The sequence below is a fragment of the Pelodiscus sinensis genome, chromosome 22 (genome assembly GCF_052426305.1).
Source record: "Pelodiscus sinensis isolate ZL-2025 chromosome 22, ASM5242630v1, whole genome shotgun sequence".
Lineage (NCBI taxonomy): Eukaryota > Metazoa > Chordata > Testudines > Trionychidae > Pelodiscus > Pelodiscus sinensis.
In genome coordinates, this window is record NC_143073.1 from 26118063 (window position 1) to 26145085 (window position 27023).

Here is a 27023-nt window from a genome sequence, read left to right on the forward strand (position 1 = left end):
ATTCAAAGCTCCTGACACTCCCGGAGCATCTCCTGGAGGACAAACACCAATTACTAAAGTCAGTGGAACAGGAGCGCTATACGGCATCGAGGACTGCCCTGCAAATTTCCCTGGACATTGCTGATGCTGCAGCTCGAACCACTGCTACATCTGTGGTGATGCGGCACTCCTCCTGGCTGCAGATGATGGTGGTGCCTAAGGAGCGTCAGGCTAAAGTGGAGGATCTGCCATTTGATAGGCAAAGTCTCTTCGCGGCTAACACAGATCAGGTCCTCCACTCAGGAAAGGACTCTAAGACTACCCTTAAGGCACTGTCGATGTGTACGCCGCCATACCACCGAAAGCGCTATACCCCTTACTACAGGCAGCAGCTGTTCTCCTTTACCAACCCCAGGTTCCGACAAGACGAACCTCAACAACGGGGCAAGCCACGTCACAAGAGGCAACGCCGGCAATCTACCAGAAAGCCTGCTCAACACAATCACAAGCAGTAAGTTTGACGGGCTAGTCAAGGGACTGCAGACCATCTCTCTAACACCTTGTACAGAGACTGGAAAACTTTTTCACCATCGTTTACACCTGTTCAGACTCAGGTGGTTTGCCATCACCACTGACCAATGGGTCTGCTAGCTGATGACATCTGGCTACCATCCCCCTTCTTTCCCTCCCCCCCCCACAAATCCCCCACTCCCGTCCCTCTTCAGGAACCCTTCTCATGAAACTCTCCTCATGCAGGAGGTTTCACATCTCATTGACATTGGGGCTGTGGGGAAGGTACCTGAACAATTCCAGGGCAGAGGGTTTTATTCCCATTATTTCCTAATGGAGAAGAAATCAGGGGGATAGAGACCTATTCTGGACCTTCGGTGGCTCAGTCAACATCTCAAAAAGTATAGATTCAAGATGGTGACACTAACTTCTATCATTCTGGTGCTGAACAGGGGAGATTGGTTTACATCCCTCGACTTACAGGACGCACACTTTCACATTACAGTACACCCCGCACACAGGCATTTCCTCAGATTCATTGTTGGCAACCAACACTTTCAATACAGAGTCCTGCCGTTTGGCCTCTCGTCTGCTCCGAGAGTCTTCTCCAAAACAATGGCGATGGTATCAGCCTATCTTCACTGCCAAGACATTATAATACTCCCATATTTGGATGAGTGCCTGATCAAAGCAACCACGTACCAGCAGTCGCTCCTTGCCACCCATATGACAAGAGAACTATTTGTGACACTAGGACTTCTAATAAACATCCAGAAATCATCATTCATACGCCAAGACTCCATCGAGTTCATTGGGGCTCGGTTAGACCCTATAACAGCCAGGGCTTATCTTCCTGTAAACAGACTATGAGATCTAGTCCACATCATAGCTATGAGTCCCAGAATCAATATAATTACCTGCCTACGACTCCTGAGACATATAGCATCCACCAGTTATGTGGTACAGCACGCAATGCTCTGTCTCAGATGCATTCAGCATTGGATAGCTTCTGTGTACCGCCCACACAGCCAACCTGTTCACAGAATGGTAATGATAACACCTGTGGTACAACAGTCCCTTACATGGTGGACATGCCTGACCCAACATGCTTACTGGTCTTCCCTTCTACAGCACACAACCCGACATACAAATCACAACAGATGCCTCTCTCATAGGATGGGGAGCACATTGTGAAAAGGAACACGCTCAAGGTCAAAGGACAGTGACAGAGGCGCTCCCACATATCAATTTATTGGAGTTAAGGGCTGTATACAATGCATGCAAGGCATTTTCACACAAAATCCAAGGCCATACAGTCCAAATCCTTATGGATAATACCACCACAGTCTATTACATCAATCGTCAAGTCAGTGCCAGATCAAAATCCGTCTGTGCGGAAGCCACCAAGCTATGGAACTGGTGCATTCGTCAAGCAGTCAACATCATGGCTACGTATCTGCCTGGCAAAGACAACACCACTGCCGATACGCTCAGCAGATATTTTTTTCTTCAGCACGAGTGGGAACTCGACCGATGTGTAGCACACTTTCTGTTCCAGAGATGGGGGTACCCCACCATAGACTTGTTAACAACCCACCTCAATACGAAATGCCCAAAGTATTGCTCCAGAGCAGGGATTGGCCCTAGGGGACGCGTTCCTGATACATTAGGGCCAACGGCTACTCTACACTTTTCCCCCATTTCCACTTCTTCCCAGAGTACTAGAAAAGATAACTATGGACAAAGCCACAATTATACTTATAGCCCCCTCTGTTCTAAAATCTAATTTGTCAATTTTATATTTGTTCTTTTTTTTTATTGTATCCCTTTGATATATATGGTTGTGCCAATTTTCTTCCACAAATTGATGTGAGGAAGTGGGTCTGGCCCACGAAAGCTCATCATCTAATAAACCATCTTGTTAGTCTTTAAAGTGCTGCATAGTCCTGTCTTTTGTTTCAGTTTAGGATAAGTCTGGCTATGTCTACACTAGCCCCCTAGTCCGAACTAGGGAGGCTAATGTATGCATTCGAAGTTCCAAATGAAACCCGGAATTTAAATATCCCGGGCTTTATTTGCATCTTCCCATGAGGGCTCCATTTTTAAATGCCCCTTAGACCGAACTGACTGCCCGCGGCTACACACGTCAGTCAAAAGTTAACTGGAACTAAGTCAGGTTCTCAGCCTGTTCAGAGAGGGGTCCCTGCAACCTGGGCCTGGAACTGTGTATTTCTCAGACCGGAGGACTTCCAGTGTCAGCTGCTCCTGATGGGGGCGGGGATCTCAGCTCGGTGCCTCGCATGGAAGGACCAGGAGATCTGGCCCAGCAGGACCGGGTGGTGAGATGTCCCAGAGAGCAGGGAGACGAGTGTCAGAGGCTTTGTCAGCACCCCGGGAATCACCCCCTCTAGCTATCTATGGCAGGACTGTATCTACGTGTGTGTGCAACACCTGGTATGTTGGAGGTCCCAATATAGGGCAGGTCTGGGCCACACGTCTCCCAAAGGGTCCCTGGTCTCTGGCTATTGCCCAAGGAGGTTTCTTTTTCTCTGGGCTAGGACAGCGCTGACACGCAGCCACCACTGGAGGGAGTGGTGAGCCCAGCCTGGGCCTGTCACTGGAGAGCAGCGTGTAGGAAACGTGCTCTGAGGGGTTGATATGCCTTGGGAGGAGCCCGGTCACGTTCCCAGAGATGAGACTGCAAATCGGCACCTGCCCTGTGACTCTCCATGCCCCACACATGGCCTGTGATGCCCCAGCCAGGCTGCTGCCCAGGGACTCTGCTCCGAGGGGTCCCCTGGCCTTCCCAGTGGCTGCCTCCTCCCACCATGCATCCATCTTTTACCCCAGCTGTGGGAGGCTGTTAGCCCTTGGGGGGCATCTGCACGGCAGCCATGAGGGGCCAGGACCAGCTCGGGAAGAGGGGCCTGCACTGGCACCGCTCGATCTCTGGAGAGGTCTGTGGCCGTGTGCCAGGGGAAACACACGTCAGGACTCCCTGTGTGACGTGCCCTGTGCCTCAGTGTCCCGGGACTCTAGTGTTACCCACACACTGAGTGGGGGTGAGGTTACTGTCCCTTGCAATGAGAGATGAGAACAAGGGAGCTCTGCAACCTCAGCTGAGACCCAGCTGCCCCTATAGCCCGGCTGGAGCAGTTCTCACGCTAAGCTCCTGAGGTCCCAGGTTCCCATCTGCCCAGTGGTGGTTACATCAGTGGACACCAAGTCATTAATGTTTGTGCCACCCTCCTGCAGAGAGGCCTAGGAGATGTCACTGATCCGGCAGCACAGGCTGGGGAGCAGTGGGTGGGCAGTGCAGCTGGGTCACAAACATGCCGAGTGGGGGATACAGGGATCTAGGGAAACACGCACCCAGAAAGACAAATAAACTCTTCTGTGGTTAATGTGTCTGGCTGTGCACCAGTCTAAAGCCGGCAACTGGGACATAACACACCGGGGGATTCTATTTCCAATCCTGGTTTATTCAGTGAATTTGAAAAAGCCCAGAGAGATTCCAGTCAGTAGTGAGGTACCAGCGCAGACACACACCCGAGTACCCGTCACCACATGGTGATAGAGCATCCCATTGGCATTGCCACTGCTCCACGGAGAGCCCTGGGAGAGGGAGCAGCTCAGATTTCAGACCTTCATTTGCAGGCATCAGGTGCTGTGTGGCCCATACAGCAGGGGATCAAGAGATCAGTTTCACCAGCAGGATCCCAGCAAGGAGAGGCAGGGGGAGGACAAACGAGAATTTCCCCAGCGCTGGGCTAGCTCCACAGATGGGGTCAGCTGTTGTTTTGCTAACAGTGATTGGTTTGGGAGTGGGCGTTGTTTTAGAGGTAGTGGTTGCTTTGGAAGTGGTTGTTGTAGTATGACCGGTGGTGACAGTCGTTCCAGTGGAGGTGCTAGGGGTGGTTGAGTAGCGAGTGGTTGAGATGGTAGTAGGAGAAATGAGGGTGGTGGTACTAGTGGTCATGGAGGTGGTTGTTTCTGGAGTGATAGTGGTGGGGGTGGGAGAGGGAGTGCTGGCTTCCAGAGTGTTAGTGGTGGTGGTGGTTATTTCTGGAGCAGTAGTCTTGGGGGTGGGAGTGGTGGTTTGCAGAGTAGTAGGGGTGGTTATTTCTGGAGTGGTAGTGGTGGGGGTAGAGGTGGAATCAGAAGAAACAGCGGTGGTGGTGGTATCAGAAGGGACAGGGGTGGTGGTGGTATCATCAGAGACGGTGGTGGTGGTACCACCAGGGACAGCGGTGGTGGTGGTATCAACAGGGATGGGGGTGGTGGTGGTATCACTAGGAACGGCGGTGGTGGTGGTCTCAAGAGGGACGGCGGTGGTAGTGGTATCAAGAGGGACAGGGGTAGTGGTGGTATCAAGAGGGACGGCGGTGGTGGTGGTATCAAGAGGGACAGGGGTGGTGGTGGTATCAAGAGGGACAGGGGTTGTGGTGGTATCAAGAGGGACGGTGGTGGGGGTGGTATCAAGAGGGACGGCGGTGGTGGTGGTATCAAGAGGGACAGGGGTTGTGGTGGTATCAAGAGGGACAGGGGTTGTGGTGGTATCAAGAGGGACGGCGGTGGAGGTGGTATCAAGAGGGACAGGGGTGGTGGTGGTATCAAGAGGGACAGGGGTGGTGGTGGTATCAAGAGGGACGGCGGTGGTTGTGGTATCAAGAGGGACGGCGGTGGAGGTGGTATCAAGAGGGACAGGGGTGGTGGTGGTATCAAGAGGGACGGTGGTAGTGGTGGTGGTGGTATCAAGAGGGACAGGGGTAGTGGTGGTATCAAGAGGAACGGCGGTGGTGGTGGTATCAAGAGGGACAGGGGTAGTGGTGATATCAAGAGGGACGGCGGTGGTGGTGGTATCAAGAGGGACGGCGGTAGTGGTGGTGTCAAGAGGGACAGGGGTCGTGGTGGTATCAAGAGGGACGGCGGTAGTGGTGGTATCAAGAGGGACGGCGGTAGTGGTGGTATCAAGAGGGACGGCGGTAGTTGTGGTATCAAGAGAGACGGCGGTAGTGGTGGTATCAAGAGGGACAGGAGTGGTGGTGGTATCAAGAGGCACGGTGGTGGTGGTGGTATCAAGAGGGACGGTGGTGGTGGTGGTGGTATCAAGAGGGACAGGGGTAGTGGTGGTATCAAGAGGGACAGGGGTGGTGGTGGTATCAAGAGGGACGGCGGTGGTGGTGGTATCAAGAGGGACAGGGGTAGTGGTGGTATCAAGAGGGACGGTGGTGGTGGTGGTATCAAGAGGGACAGGGGTAGTGGTGGTATCAAGAGGGACGGCGCTGGTGGTGGTATCAAGAGGGACGGCGGTGGTGGTGATATCAAGAGGGACGGCGGTGGTGGTGGTATCAAGAGGGACAGCGGTAGTGGTGGTATCAAGAGGGACGGCGGTGGTGGTGGTATCAAGAGGGATGGCGGTAGTGGTGGTATCAAGAGAGACAGGGGTCGTGGTGGTATCAAGAGGGACGGCGGTAGTGGTGGTATCAAGAGGGACGGTGGTAGTGGTGGTATCAAGAGGGACGGCGGTGGTGGTGGTATCAAGAGGGACAGGGGTAGTGGTGGTATCAAGAGGGACGGCGGTGGTTGTGGTATCAAGAGAGACGGCGGTAGTGGTGGAATAAAGAGGGACAGGAGTGGTGGTGGTATCAAGAGGGACGGTGGTGGTGGTGGTGGTATCAAGAGGGACAGGGGTAGTGGTGGTATCAAGAGGGACAGGGGTGGTGGTGGTATCAAGAGGGATGGCGGTAGTGGTGGTATCAAGAGGGACAGGGGTCGTGGTGGTATCAAGAGGGACGGCGGTAGTGGTGGTATCAAGAGGGACGGCAGTGGTGGTGGTATCAAGAGGGACGGTGGTGGTGGTGGTATCAAGAGGGACAGGGGTAGTGGTGGTATCAAGAGGGACGGCGGTGGTGGTGGTATCAAGAGGGACGGCGGTGGTTGTGGTATCAAGAGAGACGGCGGTAGTGGTGGTATCAAGAGGGACAGGAGTGGTGGTGGTATCAAGAGGGACGGTGGTGGTGGTGGTATCAAGAGGGACAGGGGTAGTGGTGGTATCAAGAGGGACAGGGGTGGTGGTGGTATCAAGAGGGACGGCGGTGGTGGTGGTATCAAGAGGGACGGCGGTAGTGGTGGTATCAAGAGGGACGGTGGTGGTGGTGGTATCAAGAGGGACGGTGGTGGTGGTGGTATCAAGAGGGACAGGGGTAGTGGTGGTATCAAGAGGGACGGTGGTAGTGGTGGTATCAAGAGGGACGGTGGTAGTGGTGGTATCAAGAGGGACAGGGGTAGTGGTGGTATCAAGAGGGACGGCAGTGGTGGTGGTATCAAGAGGGACGGTGGTGGTGGTGGTATCAAGAGAGATGGCGGTAGTGGTGGTATCAAGAGGGACGGCGGTGGTGGTGGTATCAAGAGGGACGGCAGTAGTGGTGGTATCAAGAGGGACGGTGGTGGTGGTGGTATCAAGAGGGACGGTGGTGGTGGTGGTATCAAGAGGGACAGGGGTAGTGGTGGTATCAGGAGGGACGGCGGTAGTGGTGGTATCAAGAGGGACAGGGGTCGTGGTGGTATCAAGAGGGACGGCGGTGGTGGTGGTATCAAGAGGGACGGCGGTGGTGGTGGTATCAAGAGAGACGGCGGTAGTGGTGGTATCAAGAGGGACAGAGGTGGTGGTGGTATCAAGAGGGACTGTGGTGGTGGTGGTATCAAGAGGGACTGTGGTGGTGGTGGTATCAAGAGGGACAGGGGTAGTGGTGGTATCAAGAGGGACGGCGGTGGTGGTGGTATCAAGAGGGACGGTGGTAGTGGTATCAAGAGAGACGGCGGTAGTGGTGGTATCAAGAGGGACAGGGGTGGTGGTGGTATCAAGAGGGACGGTGGTAGTGGTGGTATCAAGAGGGACGGTGGTAGTGGTGGTATCAAGAGGGACGGTGGTGGTGGTGGTATCAAGAGGGACAGGGGTAGTGGTGGTATCAAGAGGGACGGCAGTGGTGGTGGTATCAAGAGGGACGGCGGTGGTGGTGGTATCAAGAGGGATGGTGGTGGTGGTGGTATCAAGAGGGACGGTGGTAGTGGTGGTAACAAGAGGGACAGGGGTCGTGGTGGTATCAAGAGGGACGGCGGTGGTGGTGGTATCAAGAGGGACGGTGGTAGTGGTGGTATCAAGAGGGACGGTGGTGGTGGTGGTATCAAGAGGGACAGGGGTAGTGGTGGTATCAAGAGGGACGGCAGTGGTGGTGGTATCAAGAGGGACGGCGGTGGTGGTGGTATCAAGAGGGATGGTGGTGGTGGTGGTATCAAGAGGGACGGTGGTAGTGGTGGTAACAAGAGGGACAGGGGTCGTGGTGGTATCAAGAGGGACGGCGGTGGTGGTGGTATCAAGAGGGACGGCGGTGGTGGTGGTATCAAGAGGGACAGGGGTGGTGGTGGTATCAAGAGGGACGGTGGTAGTGGTGGTATCAAGAGGGACGGTGGTAGTGGTGGTATCAAGAGGGACGGTGGTGGTGGTGGTATCAAGAGGGACGGCGGTGGTGGTGGTATCAAGAGGGACGGCGGTGGTGGTGGTATCAAGAGGGACGGTGGTAGTGGTGGTAACAAGAGGGACAGGGGTGGTGGTGGTATCAAGAGGGACGGCGGTAGTGGTGGTATCAAGAGGGACGGCGGTGGTGGTGGTATCAAGAGGGACGGCGGTGGTGGTGGTATCAAGAGGGACGGTGGTAGTGGTGGTAACAAGAGGGACAGGGGTGGTGGTGGTATCAAGAGGGACGGCGGTAGTGGTGGTATCAAGAGGGACGGCGGTGGTGGTGGTATCAAGAGGGACGGCGGTAGTGGTGGTAACAAGAGGGACAGGGGTGGTGGTGGTATCAAGAGGGACGGCGGTAGTGGTGGTATCAAGAGGGACGGCGGTGGTGGTGGTATCAAGAGGGACGGCGGTGGTGGTGGTATCAAGAGGGACGGTGGTAGTGGTGGTAACAAGAGGGACAGGGGTCGTGGTGGTATCAAGAGGGACAGGGGTAGTGGTGGTATCAAGAGGGACAGGGGTGGTGGTGGTATCAAGAGGGATGGCGGTAGTGGTGGTATCAAGAGGGACAGGGGTCGTGGTGGTATCAAGAGGGACGGCGGTAGTGGTGGTATCAAGAGGGACGGCAGTGGTGGTGGTATCAAGAGGGACGGTGGTGGTGGTGGTATCAAGAGGGACAGGGGTAGTGGTGGTATCAAGAGGGACGGCGGTGGTGGTGGTATCAAGAGGGACGGCGGTGGTTGTGGTATCAAGAGAGACGGCGGTAGTGGTGGTATCAAGAGGGACAGGAGTGGTGGTGGTATCAAGAGGGACGGTGGTGGTGGTGGTATCAAGAGGGACAGGGGTAGTGGTGGTATCAAGAGGGACAGGGGTGGTGGTGGTATCAAGAGGGACGGCGGTGGTGGTGGTATCAAGAGGGACGGTGGTGGTGGTGGTATCAAGAGGGACGGTGGTGGTGGTGGTATCAAGAGGGACGGTGGTGGTGGTGGTATCAAGAGGGACAGGGGTAGTGGTGGTATCAAGAGGGACGGTGGTAGTGGTGGTATCAAGAGGGACGGTGGTAGTGGTGGTATCAAGAGGGACAGGGGTAGTGGTGGTATCAAGAGGGACGGCAGTGGTGGTGGTATCAAGAGGGACGGTGGTGGTGGTGGTATCAAGAGAGATGGCGGTAGTGGTGGTATCAAGAGGGACGGCGGTGGTGGTGGTATCAAGAGGGACGGCAGTAGTGGTGGTATCAAGAGGGACGGTGGTGGTGGTGGTATCAAGAGGGACGGTGGTGGTGGTGGTATCAAGAGGGACAGGGGTAGTGGTGGTATCAGGAGGGACGGCGGTAGTGGTGGTATCAAGAGGGACAGGGGTCGTGGTGGTATCAAGAGGGACGGCGGTGGTGGTGGTATCAAGAGGGACGGCGGTGGTGGTGGTATCAAGAGAGACGGCGGTAGTGGTGGTATCAAGAGGGACAGAGGTGGTGGTGGTATCACGAGGGACGGTGGTAGTGGTGGTATCAAGAGGGACTGTGGTGGTGGTGGTATCAAGAGGGACTGTGGTGGTGGTGGTATCAAGAGGGACAGGGGTAGTGGTGGTATCAAGAGGGACGGCGGTGGTGGTGGTATCAAGAGGGACGGTGGTAGTGGTATCAAGAGAGACGGCGGTAGTGGTGGTATCAAGAGGGACAGGGGTGGTGGTGGTATCAAGAGGGACGGTGGTAGTGGTGGTATCAAGAGGGACGGTGGTAGTGGTGGTATCAAGAGGGACAGGGGTAGTGGTGGTATCAAGAGGGACGGCAGTGGTGGTGGTATCAAGAGGGACGGCGGTGGTGGTGGTATCAAGAGGGATGGTGGTGGTGGTGGTATCAAGAGGGACGGTGGTAGTGGTGGTAACAAGAGGGACAGGGGTCGTGGTGGTATCAAGAGGGACGGCGGTGGTGGTGGTATCAAGAGGGACGGTGGTAGTGGTGGTATCAAGAGGGACGGTGGTGGTGGTGGTATCAAGAGGGACAGGGGTAGTGGTGGTATCAAGAGGGACGGCAGTGGTGGTGGTATCAAGAGGGACGGCGGTGGTGGTGGTATCAAGAGGGATGGTGGTGGTGGTGGTATCAAGAGGGACGGTGGTAGTGGTGGTAACAAGAGGGACAGGGGTCGTGGTGGTATCAAGAGGGACGGCGGTGGTGGTGGTATCAAGAGGGACGGCGGTGGTGGTGGTATCAAGAGGGACAGGGGTGGTGGTGGTATCAAGAGGGACGGTGGTAGTGGTGGTATCAAGAGGGACGGTGGTAGTGGTGGTATCAAGAGGGACGGCGGTGGTGGTGGTATCAAGAGGGACGGCGGTGGTGGTGGTATCAAGAGGGACGGTGGTAGTGGTGGTAACAAGAGGGACAGGGGTGGTGGTGGTATCAAGAGGGACGGCGGTAGTGGTGGTATCAAGAGGGACGGCGGTGGTGGTGGTATCAAGAGGGACGGCGGTGGTGGTGGTATCAAGAGGGACGGTGGTAGTGGTGGTAACAAGAGGGACAGGGGTGGTGGTGGTATCAAGAGGGACGGCGGTAGTGGTGGTATCAAGAGGGACGGCGGTGGTGGTGGTATCAAGAGGGACGGCGGTAGTGGTGGTAACAAGAGGGACAGGGGTGGTGGTGGTATCAAGAGGGACGGCGGTAGTGGTGGTATCAAGAGGGACGGCGGTGGTGGTGGTATCAAGAGGGACGGCGGTGGTGGTGGTATCAAGAGGGACGGTGGTAGTGGTGGTAACAAGAGGGACAGGGGTCGTGGTGGTAATAGGGATGGCGGTGGTGGTGGTAGCAGGACGGGTGCCGGGGGTGGTGATAGCAGGACTGATACTGCGGGCGGTGGAAGCAGCATTGGCGCTGGGCGTGCCTCTTTCGCGGTTGCCAATTGGTATCGGGCTGCTGAGGGTTATTCTCTCTCCAGGAGCAGACGACCCCGCCAGGAATGTGAGGGTGTAGCCTGTTGCTGCCAGGGTGGTTCCAGGTTTAATCTCCTGCGCAGACGCCGACGCGCAGCCCTTTGCAGCAAACGGTGAGGAAGATGAACCTGTTTGTGAAATTTGGCCTGTTTTTAGGGGCGAGTCGCTCCGGGTCCTTCTCTGCCCCCTCCTCTTTTTCTCCGCCACCTAGCGGCTCCCTCTCTGCGTCCTCTTCCCTCCCACCTGGGGGTCTGCCTGCTCTGGCTGCACCAGGCCATGGTAGAGCAGGCGCCTGGCACCCTCTTGCCTCCCTCACGACCCACAGAAGCCTGGTGCTGAGATTAGGAATGCACCCGTGGCCAGGACGGCTCCTTCAACAGCTCGTAGCACCCCTGGGGAACACGCCGGCTCTCCCTGTCCCCGGCAGCCCTTGTCCCCTTCCGATCAGTTATATTATAACCCCCACAGAAATCGAGGCACCCTGGACACACTTAAAACAGGAGCTGCCTTATTGAGCTCTGCATACCTGACGTCACAACCCTTCCCCTGGCAAGTCCCCCGCTGTCATCAGCCCCGGAGCAGGACAGCAATCTCTGCGGGAGGGATACGTCCCAATTCCTCTCTCCTTCCCTCCAGCCAAAACTCCTCTTGGTCACCCCTCCCACCCAGGGCTCCACACAGACTCCGTGTCCCACCAGATCTCTGGGGTCCTCCTGGGCCGGGACATTCCTGGGCTCCCCCTAGACTCCCTCCCCTGTGTCCAGCTGGCAGAATTTACCTTGGCTCAGCTCGCCAGTGGAATCCAGGCAATAAGTCTCCAGCCCTGTGCAGGGGGTCATTTGGCTGTCGCAGGTAGGGGAGTTCAGAGCAAAGCAGGTTGGGCACTGCCGCCCGTTCGGGGTGGTGTCCGGGGTCACTGAGAACCGAGATAGAGACGGTTACAGGGTGGGTTAAACCTCGTCCCAGCTGGGGGCTGGGCCCTGCCTCGCCCAGCATGTGCAGGCCCCTCCCTGCAGCCAGGGGCATTTCTCTGCCTGTCTGGGACACAACAGTCGGTGACGCCCGCACTGGCTCAGTTCTAGATCCCAGCGAGAGTGAAGGGGGAGCCGATAGGGGCCAGGAAGTTTAGATTTGAGCCTGTCCCAACAGCTGCTCCTTCCTTGCCTGTAGCCCCACCCGTCTGATTGCGATCGGACCCCGACTGTTCTACCCCTGCTTGGAGACCCGCCAGCTACAAGGATTTCACTGGAGACAGAAATGACATGTGAGTACATGGAATTTGGGGCAATAACGGGGAGAAATGGGAACAAACACAATTTTTCCGGGGCTCGTCCACACGAACAGTCTAGCTGTAGCAAGGGGGATGGGATGTGCGGAGCAGCTGCACTGTGTGACTGTTCCCTCTGTCAGTTCCATGACCTAGCTGTCCACGTGCACCCAACTGACACATTGATGCCATTTATTAATGTTCTTTGAACTAATGCCCTTCCAAAGTGTTCCTCCCGCCAACCCATGTGCATCAGCTCACCACCCTCTAATTGTTCATGTGGCTGTGCCCTAAAATAAGGACAAAACAAACAGACCCAACGTACCTTGAGGTGCGGCCGAGTTGCACAAATCTGTGTTGCATTGTAGGACATTGATCCTCACGTACTGGCCGTTTCCCACGGTGAAAGAGATGGGTCCATTTATGTCACCGTTATAGTCGCTGAGACATTGCTTGGAGAAGAACGTCTGCTTCGTCCCGTCTTTGTCACATACAGAAAAGCAAAACAGAAAATGTGAGGCTGGGAGGGACCCTTGGGTGGGAGCTGGGAGGGGATTTCACCTCATTGTGTGTCTGCTGGGATCTTGGGGTGCTCAATTCAAGGTGCTCAAGAGGAGCCCAGACCTACACTTCACCCCACACTAGGTCAGCCAGGCTGAAGCTAAAAGATTTGTATGTGGAAAATAGGGGACAGTGAGCGTTAAATCGTGCATTACGGCCACATTAATCGCAGTGAGGCCAGAGCCTGAGTTTGGGAATTTGAATAAACCCATTGTGATGTCATGCTAGGAATCTACTACAGGCCACCTCCCACTAGAAGAGGTAGATGAGGCTTTTTTTAAACAACTAACAAAATCATCCAAAGCCCAAGATCTGGTGGTGATGGGGGACTTCAACTATCCAGATATATATTGGGAAAATAACACAGTGGGGCAGAGACTATCCAACAAGTTCTTGGACTGCATTGGAGACAACTTTTTATTGCAGAAGGTTGAAAAAGCTACCAGGGGGAAGCTGTTCTAGATTTGATTTTAACATATAGGAAGGAACTGGTTGGGAATTTAAAAGTGGAAGGCAGGTTGGGTGAAAGTGATCATGAAATCATAGAGTTCATGATCCTAAGGAAAGGTTGAAGGGAGACCAGCAAAATAGAGACAATGGATTTCAGGAAGGCAGATTTTGGTAAACTCAGAGAGATGATAGGTAAGGTCCCATGGGAGTCAAGACTGAGGGGAAAAACAACTGAGGAGAGTTGGCAGTTTTTCAAAGGGACATTATTAAGGGCCCAAAAGCAAGCTATTCCGCTGCGTCAGAAAGATAGAAAATATGGCAAAAGACCGCCTTGGCTTAACCACGAGATCTTGCATGATCTAAAAATAAAAAAGGAGTCATATAAAAAATGGAAAGTAGGACAAATTACAAAGGATGAATATAGGCAAACAACACAGGAATGCAGGGGCAAGATTAGAAAGGCAAAGGCACAAAATGAGATCAAACTAGCTACAGGAATAAAGGGAAACAAGAAGACTTTTTATAAATACATTAGAAGCAAGAGGAAGACCAAGGATGGGGTAGGACCACTTGTCAGAGAGGAGGAAGAAACAGTAACAGGAAACTTGGAAATGGCAGAGATGCTCAATGACTTTTTTGTTTCGGTCTTCACTGAGAAGTCTGATGAAGGAATGCCTGACATAGTGAATGCTAGTGGGAAGGGGGTGGTTTCAGAAGATAAAGTAAAAAAAGAACAAGTTAAAAATCACCTAGAAAAGTTAGATGCCTGCAAGTCACCAGGGCCTGATGAAATGCATCCTAGAATACTCAAGGAGCTGATAGAGGAGGTATCTGAGCCTCTAGCTATCATCTTTGGGAAATCATGGGAGACAGGAGAGATTCCAGAGGACTGGAAAAGGGCAAATCTAGTGCCCATCTATAAAAAGGGAAATAAGAACAACCCAGGAAACTACGGACCAGTTTAACTTCTGTGCCAGGGAAGATAACGGAGCAAGTAATTAAGGAAATAATCTGTAAACACTTGGAAGGTGGCAAGGTGATAGGGAACAGCCAGCATGGATTTGTAAAGAACAAATCATGTCAAACCAATCTGATCGCTTTCTTTGATAGGATAACGAGCTTTGTGGATAAGGGAGAAGTGGTGGACATGGTATTCCTAGACTTTAGTAAGGTGTTTGATACGATCTTGCTTGTTATTTTTATCAATAAACTAGGGAAATACAACTTAGATGGGGCTACTCTAAGGTGGGTGCATACCTGGCTGGATAACCATACTCAGAGAGTAGTTATTCATGGTTCACAATCCTCCTGGAAAGGCATAACAAGTGGGGTTCCGCAGGGGTCTGTTTTGGGACCGTCTCTGTTCAATATCGTCATCAACGATTTAGATATTGGCATAGAAAGTACGCTTATTAAGTTTGTAGATGATACCAAGCTGGGAGGGGTTGCGAGTGCTCTGGAGGATAGGGTCATAATTCAAAATGATCTGGACATATTGGAGAAATGGTCTGAAGTAAACAGGATCAGGTTTACTAAAGACAAATACAAAGTGCTCTACTTAGGAAGGAACAATCAGTTTCACACATACAGAATGGGAAGCGACCGTCTAGGAAGGAGTACGGCAGAAAGGGATCTAGGGGTTATAGTGGACCACAAGTTGAATATGAGTCAGCAGTGTGATGCTGTTGCAAAGAAAGCCAACATGATTCTGGGCTGCATTAACAGGTGTGTTGTGAGCAAGACACGAGGAGTCATTCTTCCGCTCTACTCTGCGCTGGTTAGGCCTCAGTTGGAGGATTGTGTCCAGTTCTGGGCACCACATTTCAAGAAAGATGTGGAGAAATTGGGGAGGGTCCAGAGAAGAGCGATAAGAATGATGAAAGGTCTAGAGAACATGAGCTATGAGGGAAGGCTGAGGGAACTGGGCTTGTTTAGTTTAGAAAAGAGAAGACTGAGGGGGGACATGAGAGGGTGTCACAAGGAGAAGGGAGAAAACTTGTTCATCTTGGCCTCTGAGGATAGAGCAAGAAGCAATGGGCTTAAACTGCAGCAAGGGAGGTTTAGGTTGGACGTTAGGAAAAAGTTCCTAACTGTCAGGGTGGTCAAACACTGGAATAAGTTGTCCAGGGAGGTTGTGGAATCCCCATCTCTGGAGATATTTAAGAGCAGGTTAGATAAATGTGTATCAGGGCTGGTCTAGACAGTATTTGGTCCTGCCGTGAGGGCAGGGGACTGGACTCGGTGACCTCTCGAGGTCCCTTCCAGTCCTAGTATTCTATGATTCTGTGATTCTATGATTCTTTGGGGACTGTGCTGGGAAAATGTCCTGAGTGTGGTCAGAGGCCGGCAGGTGGGTGGGCGTGTTTGGGAATAAGTAGGTCGGCAGACATGTGGCTGGATAACGACCGATCCTGATAAAGCTTGTGGGGGCTGCGCATCATTCCTACAGGGGAAGTGGAAGGGTAAATCCCGTTAGGTCGGTGGCAGGATGAACCGAACTGGGTCTGTAACTCGGGTTCCCACATCAAAGGACAAACTGCGGGAACTGAAGGGAACTGGTGAATCCACTGGCCTGAGGCACTGGGGAGTTGAACAGGGAGAAGGTTTGTTTGGCATTTCCGAGTCGAAGGGGGAAAAGATCTTGACTTGACACGCTAAGAACAGGCAAAAAGCATGTGAGGAAGGACCCCAGGCCTGGGCGGGTGACCCAGGGCATCACATGGGCTTTGGGAGCAGCCAACAGGGAACCCAGGATCCCCTCCCCCGTCTCCTTTTCCACTCCCCTCAGAAAGTGCGTTTCTCCCGGCGCAGCTTCACCGCGCAGCCGGCCCGGGTGGAGTTGAGAGGCCAATGGATGAAATCCCATCAGTAGCACCCAGGGGTGAAATCAACCCCCTGAAGTCGATGGGAGCTTTGCAACTGACCAGTGGGGCCAGGCCTCCAGACTGCCTGGCCTGCCAGTCACTGCGTCAGAGACTGGAACGGTGCCGGAATCGACCCAGCTCTGTGCCCAGCCGGAGTGTGCTGTGCCGGGTGCCAGGGCCCCGGGAGGGGCGGTGTTGGGCTGGCTCTGGTAGTGGGGGTGGGGACAGAGGCAGGGTAAGATGTGCCGGGGTGAAGGCAACGTCACCTACTCAGGGAAATTTCTTCTGCCACGGAGAGGCAGCCGCCCTTCGCCGGGTCGTCTTGGCAGGTCCCTGGAGCCACATCGCAGGCCTCCGTTGGGCCCAAGCACACACTGCATGTCAGGGTCCCCGCTGGAGAGAGAAGAGCGAGTGTTTCCTTCTTACTGGGGTAACGGTGTCAGCTCGGACACGTCCCTGAGCCCGACCCTCCCCCTGCTCCAAACAAGCCGAGAGGAGAATGGGCCCGACACTCCGGAACTCCACAGTTTCAATGCCAGGGTTGCTGCAGTTCCCAGGCCAGTTGGGGGAGGTCCTAGACAACTGGAAATAGGCAAATGTGGTGCCCTCTTTAGAAAGAGTCTGGAGGACAATCCATGGAACCACAGACCGGCCAGCCTCCCCTCAGCCCCCAGGAAAATCATGGAGGGGATCCTCAGGGAATCCATCTGGAAACTCTTGGAGGGGAGGCAAGTGATCAGGAACAGCCAACATGGATTCAAGGCCAAGTCCTGCCTGACCAGCCTGCCTGGCTTCCATGCTGAGGTAACTGGCTCTGGCCACGGGGCAGGCGGTGGACGTCATCTATGTTGATTTTGGTACCGTGTCCCGCCCAACAGGCGAAGAGGTGCGGAGTGGATGAATGGAGTGTAAGGGGGGTCATTGGGCTCATCCACTAGCAATCAGCAGCTCGGTGTCTAGTGAGCTGCCAGTATCAAGCAGAGTCAGACCTAGGGCCGGTTTTGTTCGATGTCATCATGTTTCAACACACCCCTGAACGTTGCCCTGAGCCACAGGATCCCTCTGACCAACCCCACAAGAACAGTTCTACTGGAACCCCTCCTGGCAGTCAAAATTAGAATTGGCACCTCTCTAGGGGGAGCTTCTGCAAGCAGGCCTAGGTTGGCATTGTAAGCAAACAACGTCCCATAACCAGCGTTGCAGAACGCTGTGCACAGCCTCAACAGCCGCTCTGACATTACAACCCAAAGGGGCTGCTGTAGTCGTCATGAACAGGTCAGATTACAAACAGGAGGCTGCCAGACAACTCACCCACCTCACAGTCCACAGGCCTCTTTCCCCTGACCCACTCAGGAATACCTAAGAAAATTCCCAGCCACTTGAGAAACTCCCTGCCAACAACTATGAACCAAATCTACCCAAACACCCCACCAGACCCCTGAGCATGGGTATTCCATCAGCTACCCATGATCCATAAACCTGGAAATTCCAGACAGCCCATTAACTCAGGCATCAGCCCCCTTACAGCAGGGTTATCCGGTTCTGTCACCAGTGCTCCTCGCTGCCTTCCCCTTCCTGGGGGAACTGCAGCGCTTCAGTGATCTCCCTGAACACACCAGCCTGGCCCCCGTGGCTGTAGAATCTCCTTACACCACCGTTCCCCACGAGGACGTACGACAGCCTGTCGGGAACACTCTCCCGAATGAGGCCCCGGTTCACCTGGCGGCGGAGCTATGTGACTTTGCCCTCCCCCACAGCTATTTCCCGTTTGGGGACATTTTAAAGCTTCCAGTCGACGGCACAGCCCTGGGCACCCGCACGGCCCCACAATCTGCCGACATCGTTACGGCCGACCTCGAACGTTTCCTCCGTCCCCTGGCACCCTCCTCTACTTGCAGTACATTGACGACATCTTCATCATCTGCATCTGTGTGACGGGGACCCTTGAAGAATTCCAGCGGGATTTCAACAATCTCAACCTCAACATCTACCTCAACGTGGGCCAATCCACACAAGAGACCCACTTCCTTGGCACTGCAGCACAATTATATGATGGTCACATGAATGCCATCCTGTACCGGAAACCTACTGCCCCCTGTTCTTACCCACATGGCTCTAGCTTCCACCCAGGATGCAACATGTGATCCGTTGTCTACAGCCAGGCCCTAAGATACAACCGGCTCCGCTCCAACCCAGAGACAGAGACGAACACCCACTGGATTTCTATTGGCATCCTTAAAACTTAAATACCCGCCTGGGAAAATGAGGAAACAGACAGACCCAGACAAGTACCCCAAAGTCCCCTTTTTAAAGACAGGCCCAACAAGGAGAAGAGCAGAAAACCGTAAGTCATTCCCTACAGCCCCTCAGCTTAAACCCCTATAGCAATCTACAGCCTACCATCACTTGGCGCAAGAGTTTTCCTTCTTATAATGGGAACGTGCCCACAGTACTGTTACCTCTGATTAATGCTTCCCATCAATGGCTCTTAGCCAGGCTGGGCAGGGAGGCCTTGGAGACAGGCCAACCCTGCCTCCGACACTCACCAACCTGCAGCAAGTCCTTTCCACAGCCACACCCCACAGCCCAGACACACCCACCCAGGGACACACCCCTGCAACAACCCCCATTGCCATCTCTGCCCACACATCTCCACCAGCTGCACCACCACAGGCTGTGGTGCATCAGCCTCCACAGCAGGGGCTCCTAGACCTGCATCGCCTGGCTAATGGCCAGTGATGGGAAGCACCAGCCACGCCCCTCTGCCACGGACAGTGGCCTCCCCGGACAGTCTCCGCAACAAGGCGACAAATCAGACTCAGGAATGGAAACACCCGGACCTGTGGGAACACTGGAACCTGCCGGGCCTCTCAGTCCTGGATTTACAAGTAGCCGTTCTCCAAAGGCATCTCACTAGGCAATTACATAGGGACGCTGGTAACTGGAATTCATTTGCATGTTTGACACCGCCTCCCTGGGGGTGAACACTGATTTGAACTGGTTGACCCACTACAAAGGGATTTCCCCTGCCTTTGACATTTGCGTTTTCACTTCAAGGGACACACCCAGCCTACTTAACTAGCTTCATTAACAAAGGTCCTACATTGGACAGGTAACTGGTTTTGCTGTGTTATCTATCTTGGATTCTGCATTTCCTCTCCAACTCCTCTGATGAAGTGGATTTTACCCAGGAAAGCTCGTGATTCTCTGCCTCTGTTAGTCTGCCAAGTGCCACAGGACTAATCATCGTTAATGACCTGGATCAGGGGATGAACTGTAGCAAATTTGCAGATGACGCTAAGCCAGGGGGAGAGGTAGATACGAATGAGGGCAGGGAAAGGGTCCTAAGTGACACAGACACATTGAATGTTTAGGGCAAAAGAGCCGAGGGGCACGAGGGGTCAAAGTCCAGGCGGGTTAAGTGGCTGCAGCCGCGCACGACTCACCTTGGGCACTGGCTGTTGCTAGCAGAGCAGGGAGGAGGCAGAGGAGCGAGGAAACCCCCATGGTGCTGGGAGGAGCCTGGGGCTGGGCTGGGAGCTGAACGGAGCCTTCTCACGGCTGGTGGAGCGAGCTCTGCCGGAGGGGAGCACGAGAGAGTCAAGACAAAATTAGACAGGAAAGGGAATTGCAGTCGAAATTGGGGAGTACGTGGGAGGTGGGGGGGGGGGAACACCAGACATCAGACCTGAGCAGATACTGATTTCTGGTTCCCTGGCAGTTCTAAAAACGTTGACCACAAATAATCTGTGTTGACCACATTTCTCATCTTACTGAAAAGCCAAACGACATAGGGGTCTGGTTCATTGTCTGGAATTTATAATTTGACCAGTTTCAAATACGTTTTTAATGTTGCAGTCAATACTGAAAAGCCACCTTGAGAGGAGGAAAAATCGAAATGTCGAATTCTGGAAATGTCACTTTTTTCAAGTTTTTTTTTTAATTTTTTTTGACTACTTTGCACACATTTTCAGCTTCCCCCACCGTGCCCTTTTCGACGAAGATAAGTTGTGGTCAAAGAATTTCTCCCTGCTGGATTATGCCTCAGATACTCCCACAAATAACAGAACGGGAATCCTGGAGGAAGAGCCCTGCATGGGACTATATTTTAATCCTACGCCCTCCCGCCCTGTTTCTTCTGTTTTTATCCTCACTCCCACCTGCAAAGAGCTTAGCTCTCTAATCCCACAAGAGAGACATATTCCTTCATTCTACTTTAAGAACTAGTTTCATTATTATACTAGACACACACACACACAGAGACAGACACACACAAGTCAGACATAATTTTTACCACTAAAATACAGAGGAAATCTTGCATGTAAAAAGTCATTTCACTGCGGTTCTGACGGACTTCAACGCTCTTCCTATGCCCTTCTCACATTTAAGCATTTAAACTTTTCTTTAGGAAAACACTTGCTCTCTCCTGCTGCCATTTCTGACAAGCTGCTGTCATGTGCATTGCCCCGTGGCCCCACAGTCTCTTCTTCTATCCCACCCCACCACTCCCACAGCAAAGATCTTTTCCTGCTCCCACGACTATAGCAGCAAGGCCGGTGGTACTGGCAGGATTCCAGTCCGGCTGCAGGGCTCTGCCCTGGACCAGTTTTCTCCTCTCCTGTTCTCATTGGCTCCAGATCTGTGCTGTCCCTTCTGAGACGGGGCGACCGGCACTGCCCACCCCAGGGCCAGAGAATCCTGCCAGTCCGGAGAGGGCATCACAGTATTTCCATGTAGTTCTCCATCCCCTCTGGCAGCCAAATGTCCTTTTTGGCTTTTCCCTTCTGCAGCGGCACGGCGAGCCCAGGTGAGCACGGCTCCTCCTCCGGGGACACTCGGGTCCCATCCCTGGCTCCCCTCGGTTGAATTAGAACCTGCCAAGTCCTGGGTGCTTCAAACTCCCCATCCCCCAACGCGCGACCAAACCTGAATTTCATCTGCCCTCCCGTTGCCCACGAACCCGCCCCAACCAGATCTCTCTGGAGTTCCCGACTCACCTCAGCGCCTGTCACCTCTGCAGATTTCATCCCCTCACCCGAGAGCCACCTCTTATCAACTGATAAATACCCATGTAGGGGCCCTGCCCTTCCCCGGGTGTCACCAGCTCAGCCCACGTTTGAGATCCACTGTGGGCACCCAGCCAGCTATTGCCAGAAATGCGGAATGGCTTATTCAAGGAGCCAGAGGGAGATTCGCACCACCCTGCCTATGAGTAAGCAGAGGGACCAGAGTGGGTGACATTCGCTTCCGGAGCCCAGTGACTCAACTGGGAAGAGATGGCTCCTGGATGCATCCCATTGCAAAATGGGCATATGGGCACGAGTGAGGTATGCAAGGGGGGAAGGGTGGGGATGTGATGGGTTTGATCACAGAGACGCCCTTGAGACTGTCACTTGGGCTGAAAACACCACAGAGGCCATCTCCCTGCCTTTTTACCTGCTGCTAAGACAACATCTCCAGCTTCCTCATGTACAAACATTCTCCCCCCTTTATCACCGTAAGAGATGAGCCCAGCTCTCATCCCCCCCAAGGAAGACTTCTGTTCAAGGGGTCTGTTAACAATCACATGTAATTTCATTAAGCATTATAGTTTGATTTCAAGTGGCAGACAGATCAAAGTCAGTCACTAAGCAAAAGAAAACAAAACAGGCCAGTTGTGCCTGATACTCTCAGAAACCTGCTCCCTGAAATTTCGTCCTTGGACAGTCGTTCTCATCACCTGGGACGCCTCCCACATCAGGCCTGATCCTCCCCCTGTTCAGTTTTATGTTCCCTGCAGGCAGCTTGGGTGCTAATCTGGGGTGTGTGTGGCTACGTCTAGACTTTAGGCTTCTTTCAGAAAAAGCTTTTTCCGAAGAGATCTTCCGGGGAAACTTCTTCCGAAAGGGAACATCCACACTGTGAAAGTGCATCAAAAAAGTGATCTGCTTTTTCGACAGAGAGGGTACGTCTAGACTACAGGGTTTTGTCGACAGAAGTTTTGTCGACAGATACTGTTGACAAAGCTTGTGTCGACAAAGAGTGTCTAAACTACATCCAGTTCTGTCGACAAAGCAAGTCGCTTTGTCAACATAACAGTGTGGACGCAGTGTACATGCAATAATGCCTTCTGTCGACAGAACTCTGTCGACAAAAGGCATTATTCCTCGTAGAATGAGGTTTACATACGTCGACAAAACTTCTGAGTTCTGTCGACGTTATGTCGACATAACTCAAAGGCAGTGTGGACGCAGGTATAGTTTTGTCGACAAAAGTCCACTTTTGTCGACAAAACCCTGTAGTCTAGACACACCCAGAGTGTCCACACTGAATGGACGCTCTCTCGCATGTAAGCTGTGGGTGCTGTGGACGGAGTGGCCACCAGGGCACCTGTGTTTTTTCCTCTTTCCTCTTCTTGTGAAAGAACTCCCTCTTCCCCCTCCACACATGCCTTTTTCTGAAAGAGCTCTTTCGCAAAATGGCTTCTTTCTCGTAGACAGAGGTTTACCGCTCTCAGAAAAAGCTCTCTGTTCTTTCGATTTTCTTTCAGAAGAATGTGATTGCAATGTGGATGTAATTGAAAAAAACTCCAAGACAACATCTTTTTGTTTGTTTGTTTGTTTTTTGAAAAAGCTCCTCATTTTGCGTAGCTTTTTCCAATTCTTTTGTCGGAAAAGGTTTTTCCAACATCTAGACTGGAACGAGGAATAGCGGGGCTCCAAACGAGGTAGAGAGGGGCTAGTGGAACAAGGAATACAGGGGCTTCCGAAAGAGCACGGTTCCTCTTCCAGAAAAGAAAGTGGAAGAGCGAACACGTTCCTCGAGTATCCCAGAAAGAGGGTGCAGTCTAGTCATACTCTGTGTAGTGTAGACATACCCTCGGCCTCTGGCAGCCACACCCATTTCCTGCCTTGAGAGAGATTTTGCCCCAGGCGGGATCCCTTTGTGCTCAGCTCAACCTTTGTCCCCTTTCCAGGGGAACGCCCACAAGGGGCTCTGGCAGCAGATGCCTGGCTCCATGTCCCAGTAGAACCCAGCCCCGTCCAGGCTCCCAGGGGAAGCGAGACTATGCACAGAGCAGTGTCCCCAGATACCGGCCATTGTCTCCCTTCTGTAGAGCTAATGGCCCCACTTTGCAGGGCTGGGTCAGTAGACACAGTGCATGTTTCATATCGCTAACTCCCACCAGGAGTGCTACAGGCGGACAGACAGAAGAGGCACATTCGGCCGCCTGTAACTTTTCAATGGCACGTTACATGGTGTAGCTTGGGGAAAGCATGCTAGAGTCATGCTTATGCATATTCATAAGCTGATTTTCATAAAACCTGGCAGTGACACCCCCCGCCCCTGTGATCACTGCTGGAGTTTGGAAGGGTGTTCAATGTGGAAACCGCCTGCCTACAATGTTTCCTAGGCTCTGGTTACACCCCGCCCAGACTTATTATCCCTGTGACGCCATTCACAGGGGTGTTGGCTGAGTTCTTGGTCTCCATCCCCAGATGCCTGAAAATATTTTGGCTGCAGCCTCGCTCCCTGGGCCCTTACATCACAACCACTGGAAAACCAGAACAACAGGAGAGGTGCCTGGGATTGCAGAACTAGCACCTGCCCTGGGCAACACCTCCCTGCAATCAATGGGGAGCCAATCCTGCACTGCCCCCTCTGGCCCACCTGCCCCCTGGCCAGCTCCCAGCCATGACAGACCCTGCCCTGGAAACCCAGGTCCTCTTCCCGCTTCGAACTGGGCCAACCTCCAGCTACCAAGCCCCTGGAGTCCTCATTCCCCACAGCGGCTTCTTGGGCCCCGACTTCCCCCTGAAGGCCCCGTCTGCGACACACGTCTCTGTGCAGGCTGGGGCAGGATCTACCCCCTGCTCAACTGCCCCTGCCTGGCAGTCCCCAGCCTGGACAGCCCCTGCTGCCCCCCCATTATTAGGAAAAACTTTCCTCCCTCCCCCAGAGATGTCCACAGACAGGGGCTGGCTCCCTCCACCCCACCCCATGGCAAATTAAGTCACAGTCCTGGAGAGGAATTAAAGAGACACTCTCGGATTTCCTCAACCGCCTCTGCGGCTTCGCCTTCCCCTCCTTGGGGTCCAGCCCCAGTTCCTCCGTGCTGCCGACAGCCCTGGGGACAGTTTCAGCCGGATCGTAAAGTCATTTCCCAAAAGACGTGGTGTAACGTCGTGTGACACAGCAGCACTCAGCCCGGCTCCTCCCATCTGTGCCGCAGCCAAAGGGGCAGGGATCTTACGGCCTCCAGCCAATCCCAGCTCTGCAGTGTCCCTGACAGAACGTTCTTCTCGTTACTCAGGTGCCCCCGACGACAGAAATCTCGGCCCCCGTGTCCCTCGCCCTGGAGTTCCCAGCCGTGTGCTCGGGCAGCAGGCACATACTCCCGTCTTGGCTGCATGGTGACTTGCCCAAACCCAGTGCAGGGCGCAGCCGCTGCCTCGTGATACCCGACCTCTGGGGAGCAGCATTTTCATGAGTTACCTGCTGCTGGTTCCACTCAGGTCTGGGCATTTGCTCCCCCGTGGTCAGTGAGTCCCGGCAACAGCCGCATCTGGGCTTCTCTGCTTGCATGGGGCCCTGGGTCTGGGAACAGGGGAGTGAATTGGGGGAGGACAAGGCCCGGCCTCCCCCCACCCTCCTTCCCAGGGTACCGCAGGGCCTTTGCCTTCCACCAAACTGACACCCCTGCCTGTGATTTACCCCTGCCGGTGGTGGGATTGTTCAAACTGATCAGCACGGGCAGCAAGAACTTCTCCTCCTTCCCCTTTTGTCCCACAAACACGGTTTCACAAGGTCTGTAGCCACATTCAGGAGCTGTTCCTGAACAACCCACCTGCCAGGCCTGTCCCTGACTCACTCATCTACAGCTCTGCCAGCTGGCTCACCTACGACGCCTTGATCCGCCCAGCACTTCGCTTCTGGCTTCTAGAGGGCGCCCTGGAGATTTCCAGTGTCTTCTAAGACTGTTAAAACCAAACCCTGCAGCATCCCTCCTGGGCAACTTCTTGGGGACCAGCCAGAGATCTCCCGGTGAATTTGGCTGTCGGTGTCGCCACCTTGGGCTCCTTGGGAAGGGCCTAGTCAGCGAAAGGGGATGGGATATTTGGGCAGAGCTGCTCCCCCTTGCAGGTTTGTGGGGATCTGGATCCTGCTGTGTTGGGCTGTTGCCTCTTCCATGCCCAGGCAGCCAGTTCAGGCTTTTGAGCTGCCCTCTGGGCCCCCAATTCTTCATCTTTTTCAAGATCTGTCAAGTCCTGGTCCCTCGAATGCACCTGGTTTGGGGTTTCCTTTGGGGCTCCCAGTTCTCACTTCTGCGGGGCTGAGACTTGTTCATGGGAAGCTTTTCCCCCGGCTATTTGCATGTCAGTCTGCAAGTTGCTGAATCCCCTCTGTGCTGGGTCCGTTCTCTCTCTCCCAGCCGGGGCCCTGTCGTGTCTCGCTGGGCTGCTGTCTCCCGGCCTGCTCTGCGCTTGCTGATTTGCCTGCCCCTGCTCCCTGACCTGAACGAAGCCAACAGAGAATAACAAACCGGCAGCTGCTTGGGCTGTTCTCACCCACATCACTTGCCATTCGTGTAAACTCAGCGCGGGAATCCAGGGCCCAAGCCGCGCACGACCCTGGTCGATTGCGCCACTGGGATGGGACGGGTCACAGTGATCCCCTTGGGACTGTCACCTAATGCGCTAGAAATACCACGGAGCCTGTCGACCTGCCTTTGGGGTGCCCCAGTCTCTATTGGCTGAGCCAGGCCCTCTGGCCTCCTTCAGACCTGGCACAGCACTGGGGTCCCAGCCCACAGCGGAGTGACACAGACACTCAACACGGCTCGGCTCGGGGAAGGTAGGGGCGCAGGCCAATGGGACCAGAACCTCAGATCACTCCATCCCAGTCCATATAGGGTTCACACAGAGCTAGCTCATAACACACTGCCCCCTTGTCACTGAAGCAGAGACGTGTCCAGCTCTTCCCCCTCAAGGAGCAATTCTTTATTCTGTGTTTGTTAACAAACAAAATGGTTGTATTGAGTACAAAAGGCAGGATTGCATTGGCTGCCCGTGGGGCCTGGCCCTAGGTCTCCCCTGCTCCGTGGGGGCTTCCTGAGGCTCCCAGAACTGTGGTGAGTTGCTGAAATTGCCTTTCTCTGAGCGCCCTGTGAAGTTGGCGCAATAGGTCCCATCCCCTGCGCTGGGGTGATTGGGCTACTGCAATGGATGAGAGGTGAGAGCCCTGCAGGATGCGCATGGCACCTGCTGGAGGCGTCGTTCCCCTTGGGCACTGACGACTGGAGAGAGAGCGACAGCTTAACCTCTGTACCAGGGTAGATAATGGAGCAGGTCATTAAGGAATTAATCTACAAACACTTGAAAGATAATAAGGTAAAGAACCAATCACATCAGACCAATCTGAGAGCCTTCTGGGATAGGATAACGAGTCTTGTGGAGAAGGGGGAAGTGGTGGATGTGGGATACCTAGACTTTAGTAAGGCTTTTGACATGGTCTCACATGACCTAGATGGAGTACCATGAGGAGCGTGCTTATCTGGATGCATAGCCGTTCTCCGAGAGTCGTTATTAATGGTTTACTGTCAGTCTGGAAGGGCACAATAAGTGGGGTTCCTCAGAGGTCCGTTTTGGGACCAGTTCTGTTCAATGTCTTCATTGACAATGTAGCTATCAACATAGAGAGTTCGCTTATTAAGTCTGCAGATGATGCCAAGCTGGGGGGGGTTGCGAGTGCTTTTCAGGTTGCGTCAGAATTCAAAACGATGTGGACAAAGTGGAGACATGGTCTGAGATAAATAGGATGAAGTTCAATAAGGACAAATGCAAAGTGCTTCCTTTAGGAAGCACCAATCTGTGTCACATGCAGAATGGGAAGTGACTGTCTAGGTAGGAGTCCTGAAGGAAGGAATCTAGGGGCCATAGTGGACCACAAGCTAAACATGAGCCAACAGTGTGAC

The 27023-nt window shown here is 53.8% G+C and overlaps 1 protein-coding gene across 1 annotated transcript; it reads right to left on the reverse strand.

The window, feature by feature from the left end:
- Positions 1 to 3950: 3950 nt before the first annotated feature.
- On the reverse strand, positions 3951 to 19703 carry LOC142819678 (uncharacterized). The gene is made up of 6 exons (XM_089772758.1): positions 19516 to 19703; positions 16340 to 16462; positions 12520 to 12675; positions 11706 to 11843; positions 10763 to 11055; positions 3951 to 5149 (listed from the first exon to the last, which is right to left on the reverse strand). Exons 1-6 carry the CDS (start codon positions 19574 to 19576, stop codon positions 4181 to 4183), a joined length of 1740 nt encoding a protein of 579 aa, XP_089628884.1. The 5' UTR covers positions 19577 to 19703; the 3' UTR covers positions 3951 to 4180.
- Between the last annotated feature and the right edge of the window lie 7320 nt (positions 19704 to 27023).

Bases quoted from the DNA above. Each gene is read 5' to 3' on its own strand.
- LOC142819678 (XM_089772758.1), bottom strand. From the start codon at position 19,576: ATGGGGGTTTCCTCGCTCCTCTGCCTCCTCCCTGCTCTGCTAGCAACA. The intron at 16,463-19,515 runs GTGAGTCGTGCG...TTCTCTCTCCAG, and splicing joins AGCAACAGCCAGTGCCCAAG to CGGGGACCCTGACATGCAGT. The intron at 11,844-12,519 runs GTACGTTGGGTC...CTCGGTTCTCAG, and splicing joins CAACTCGGCCGCACCTCAAG to TGACCCCGGACACCACCCCG.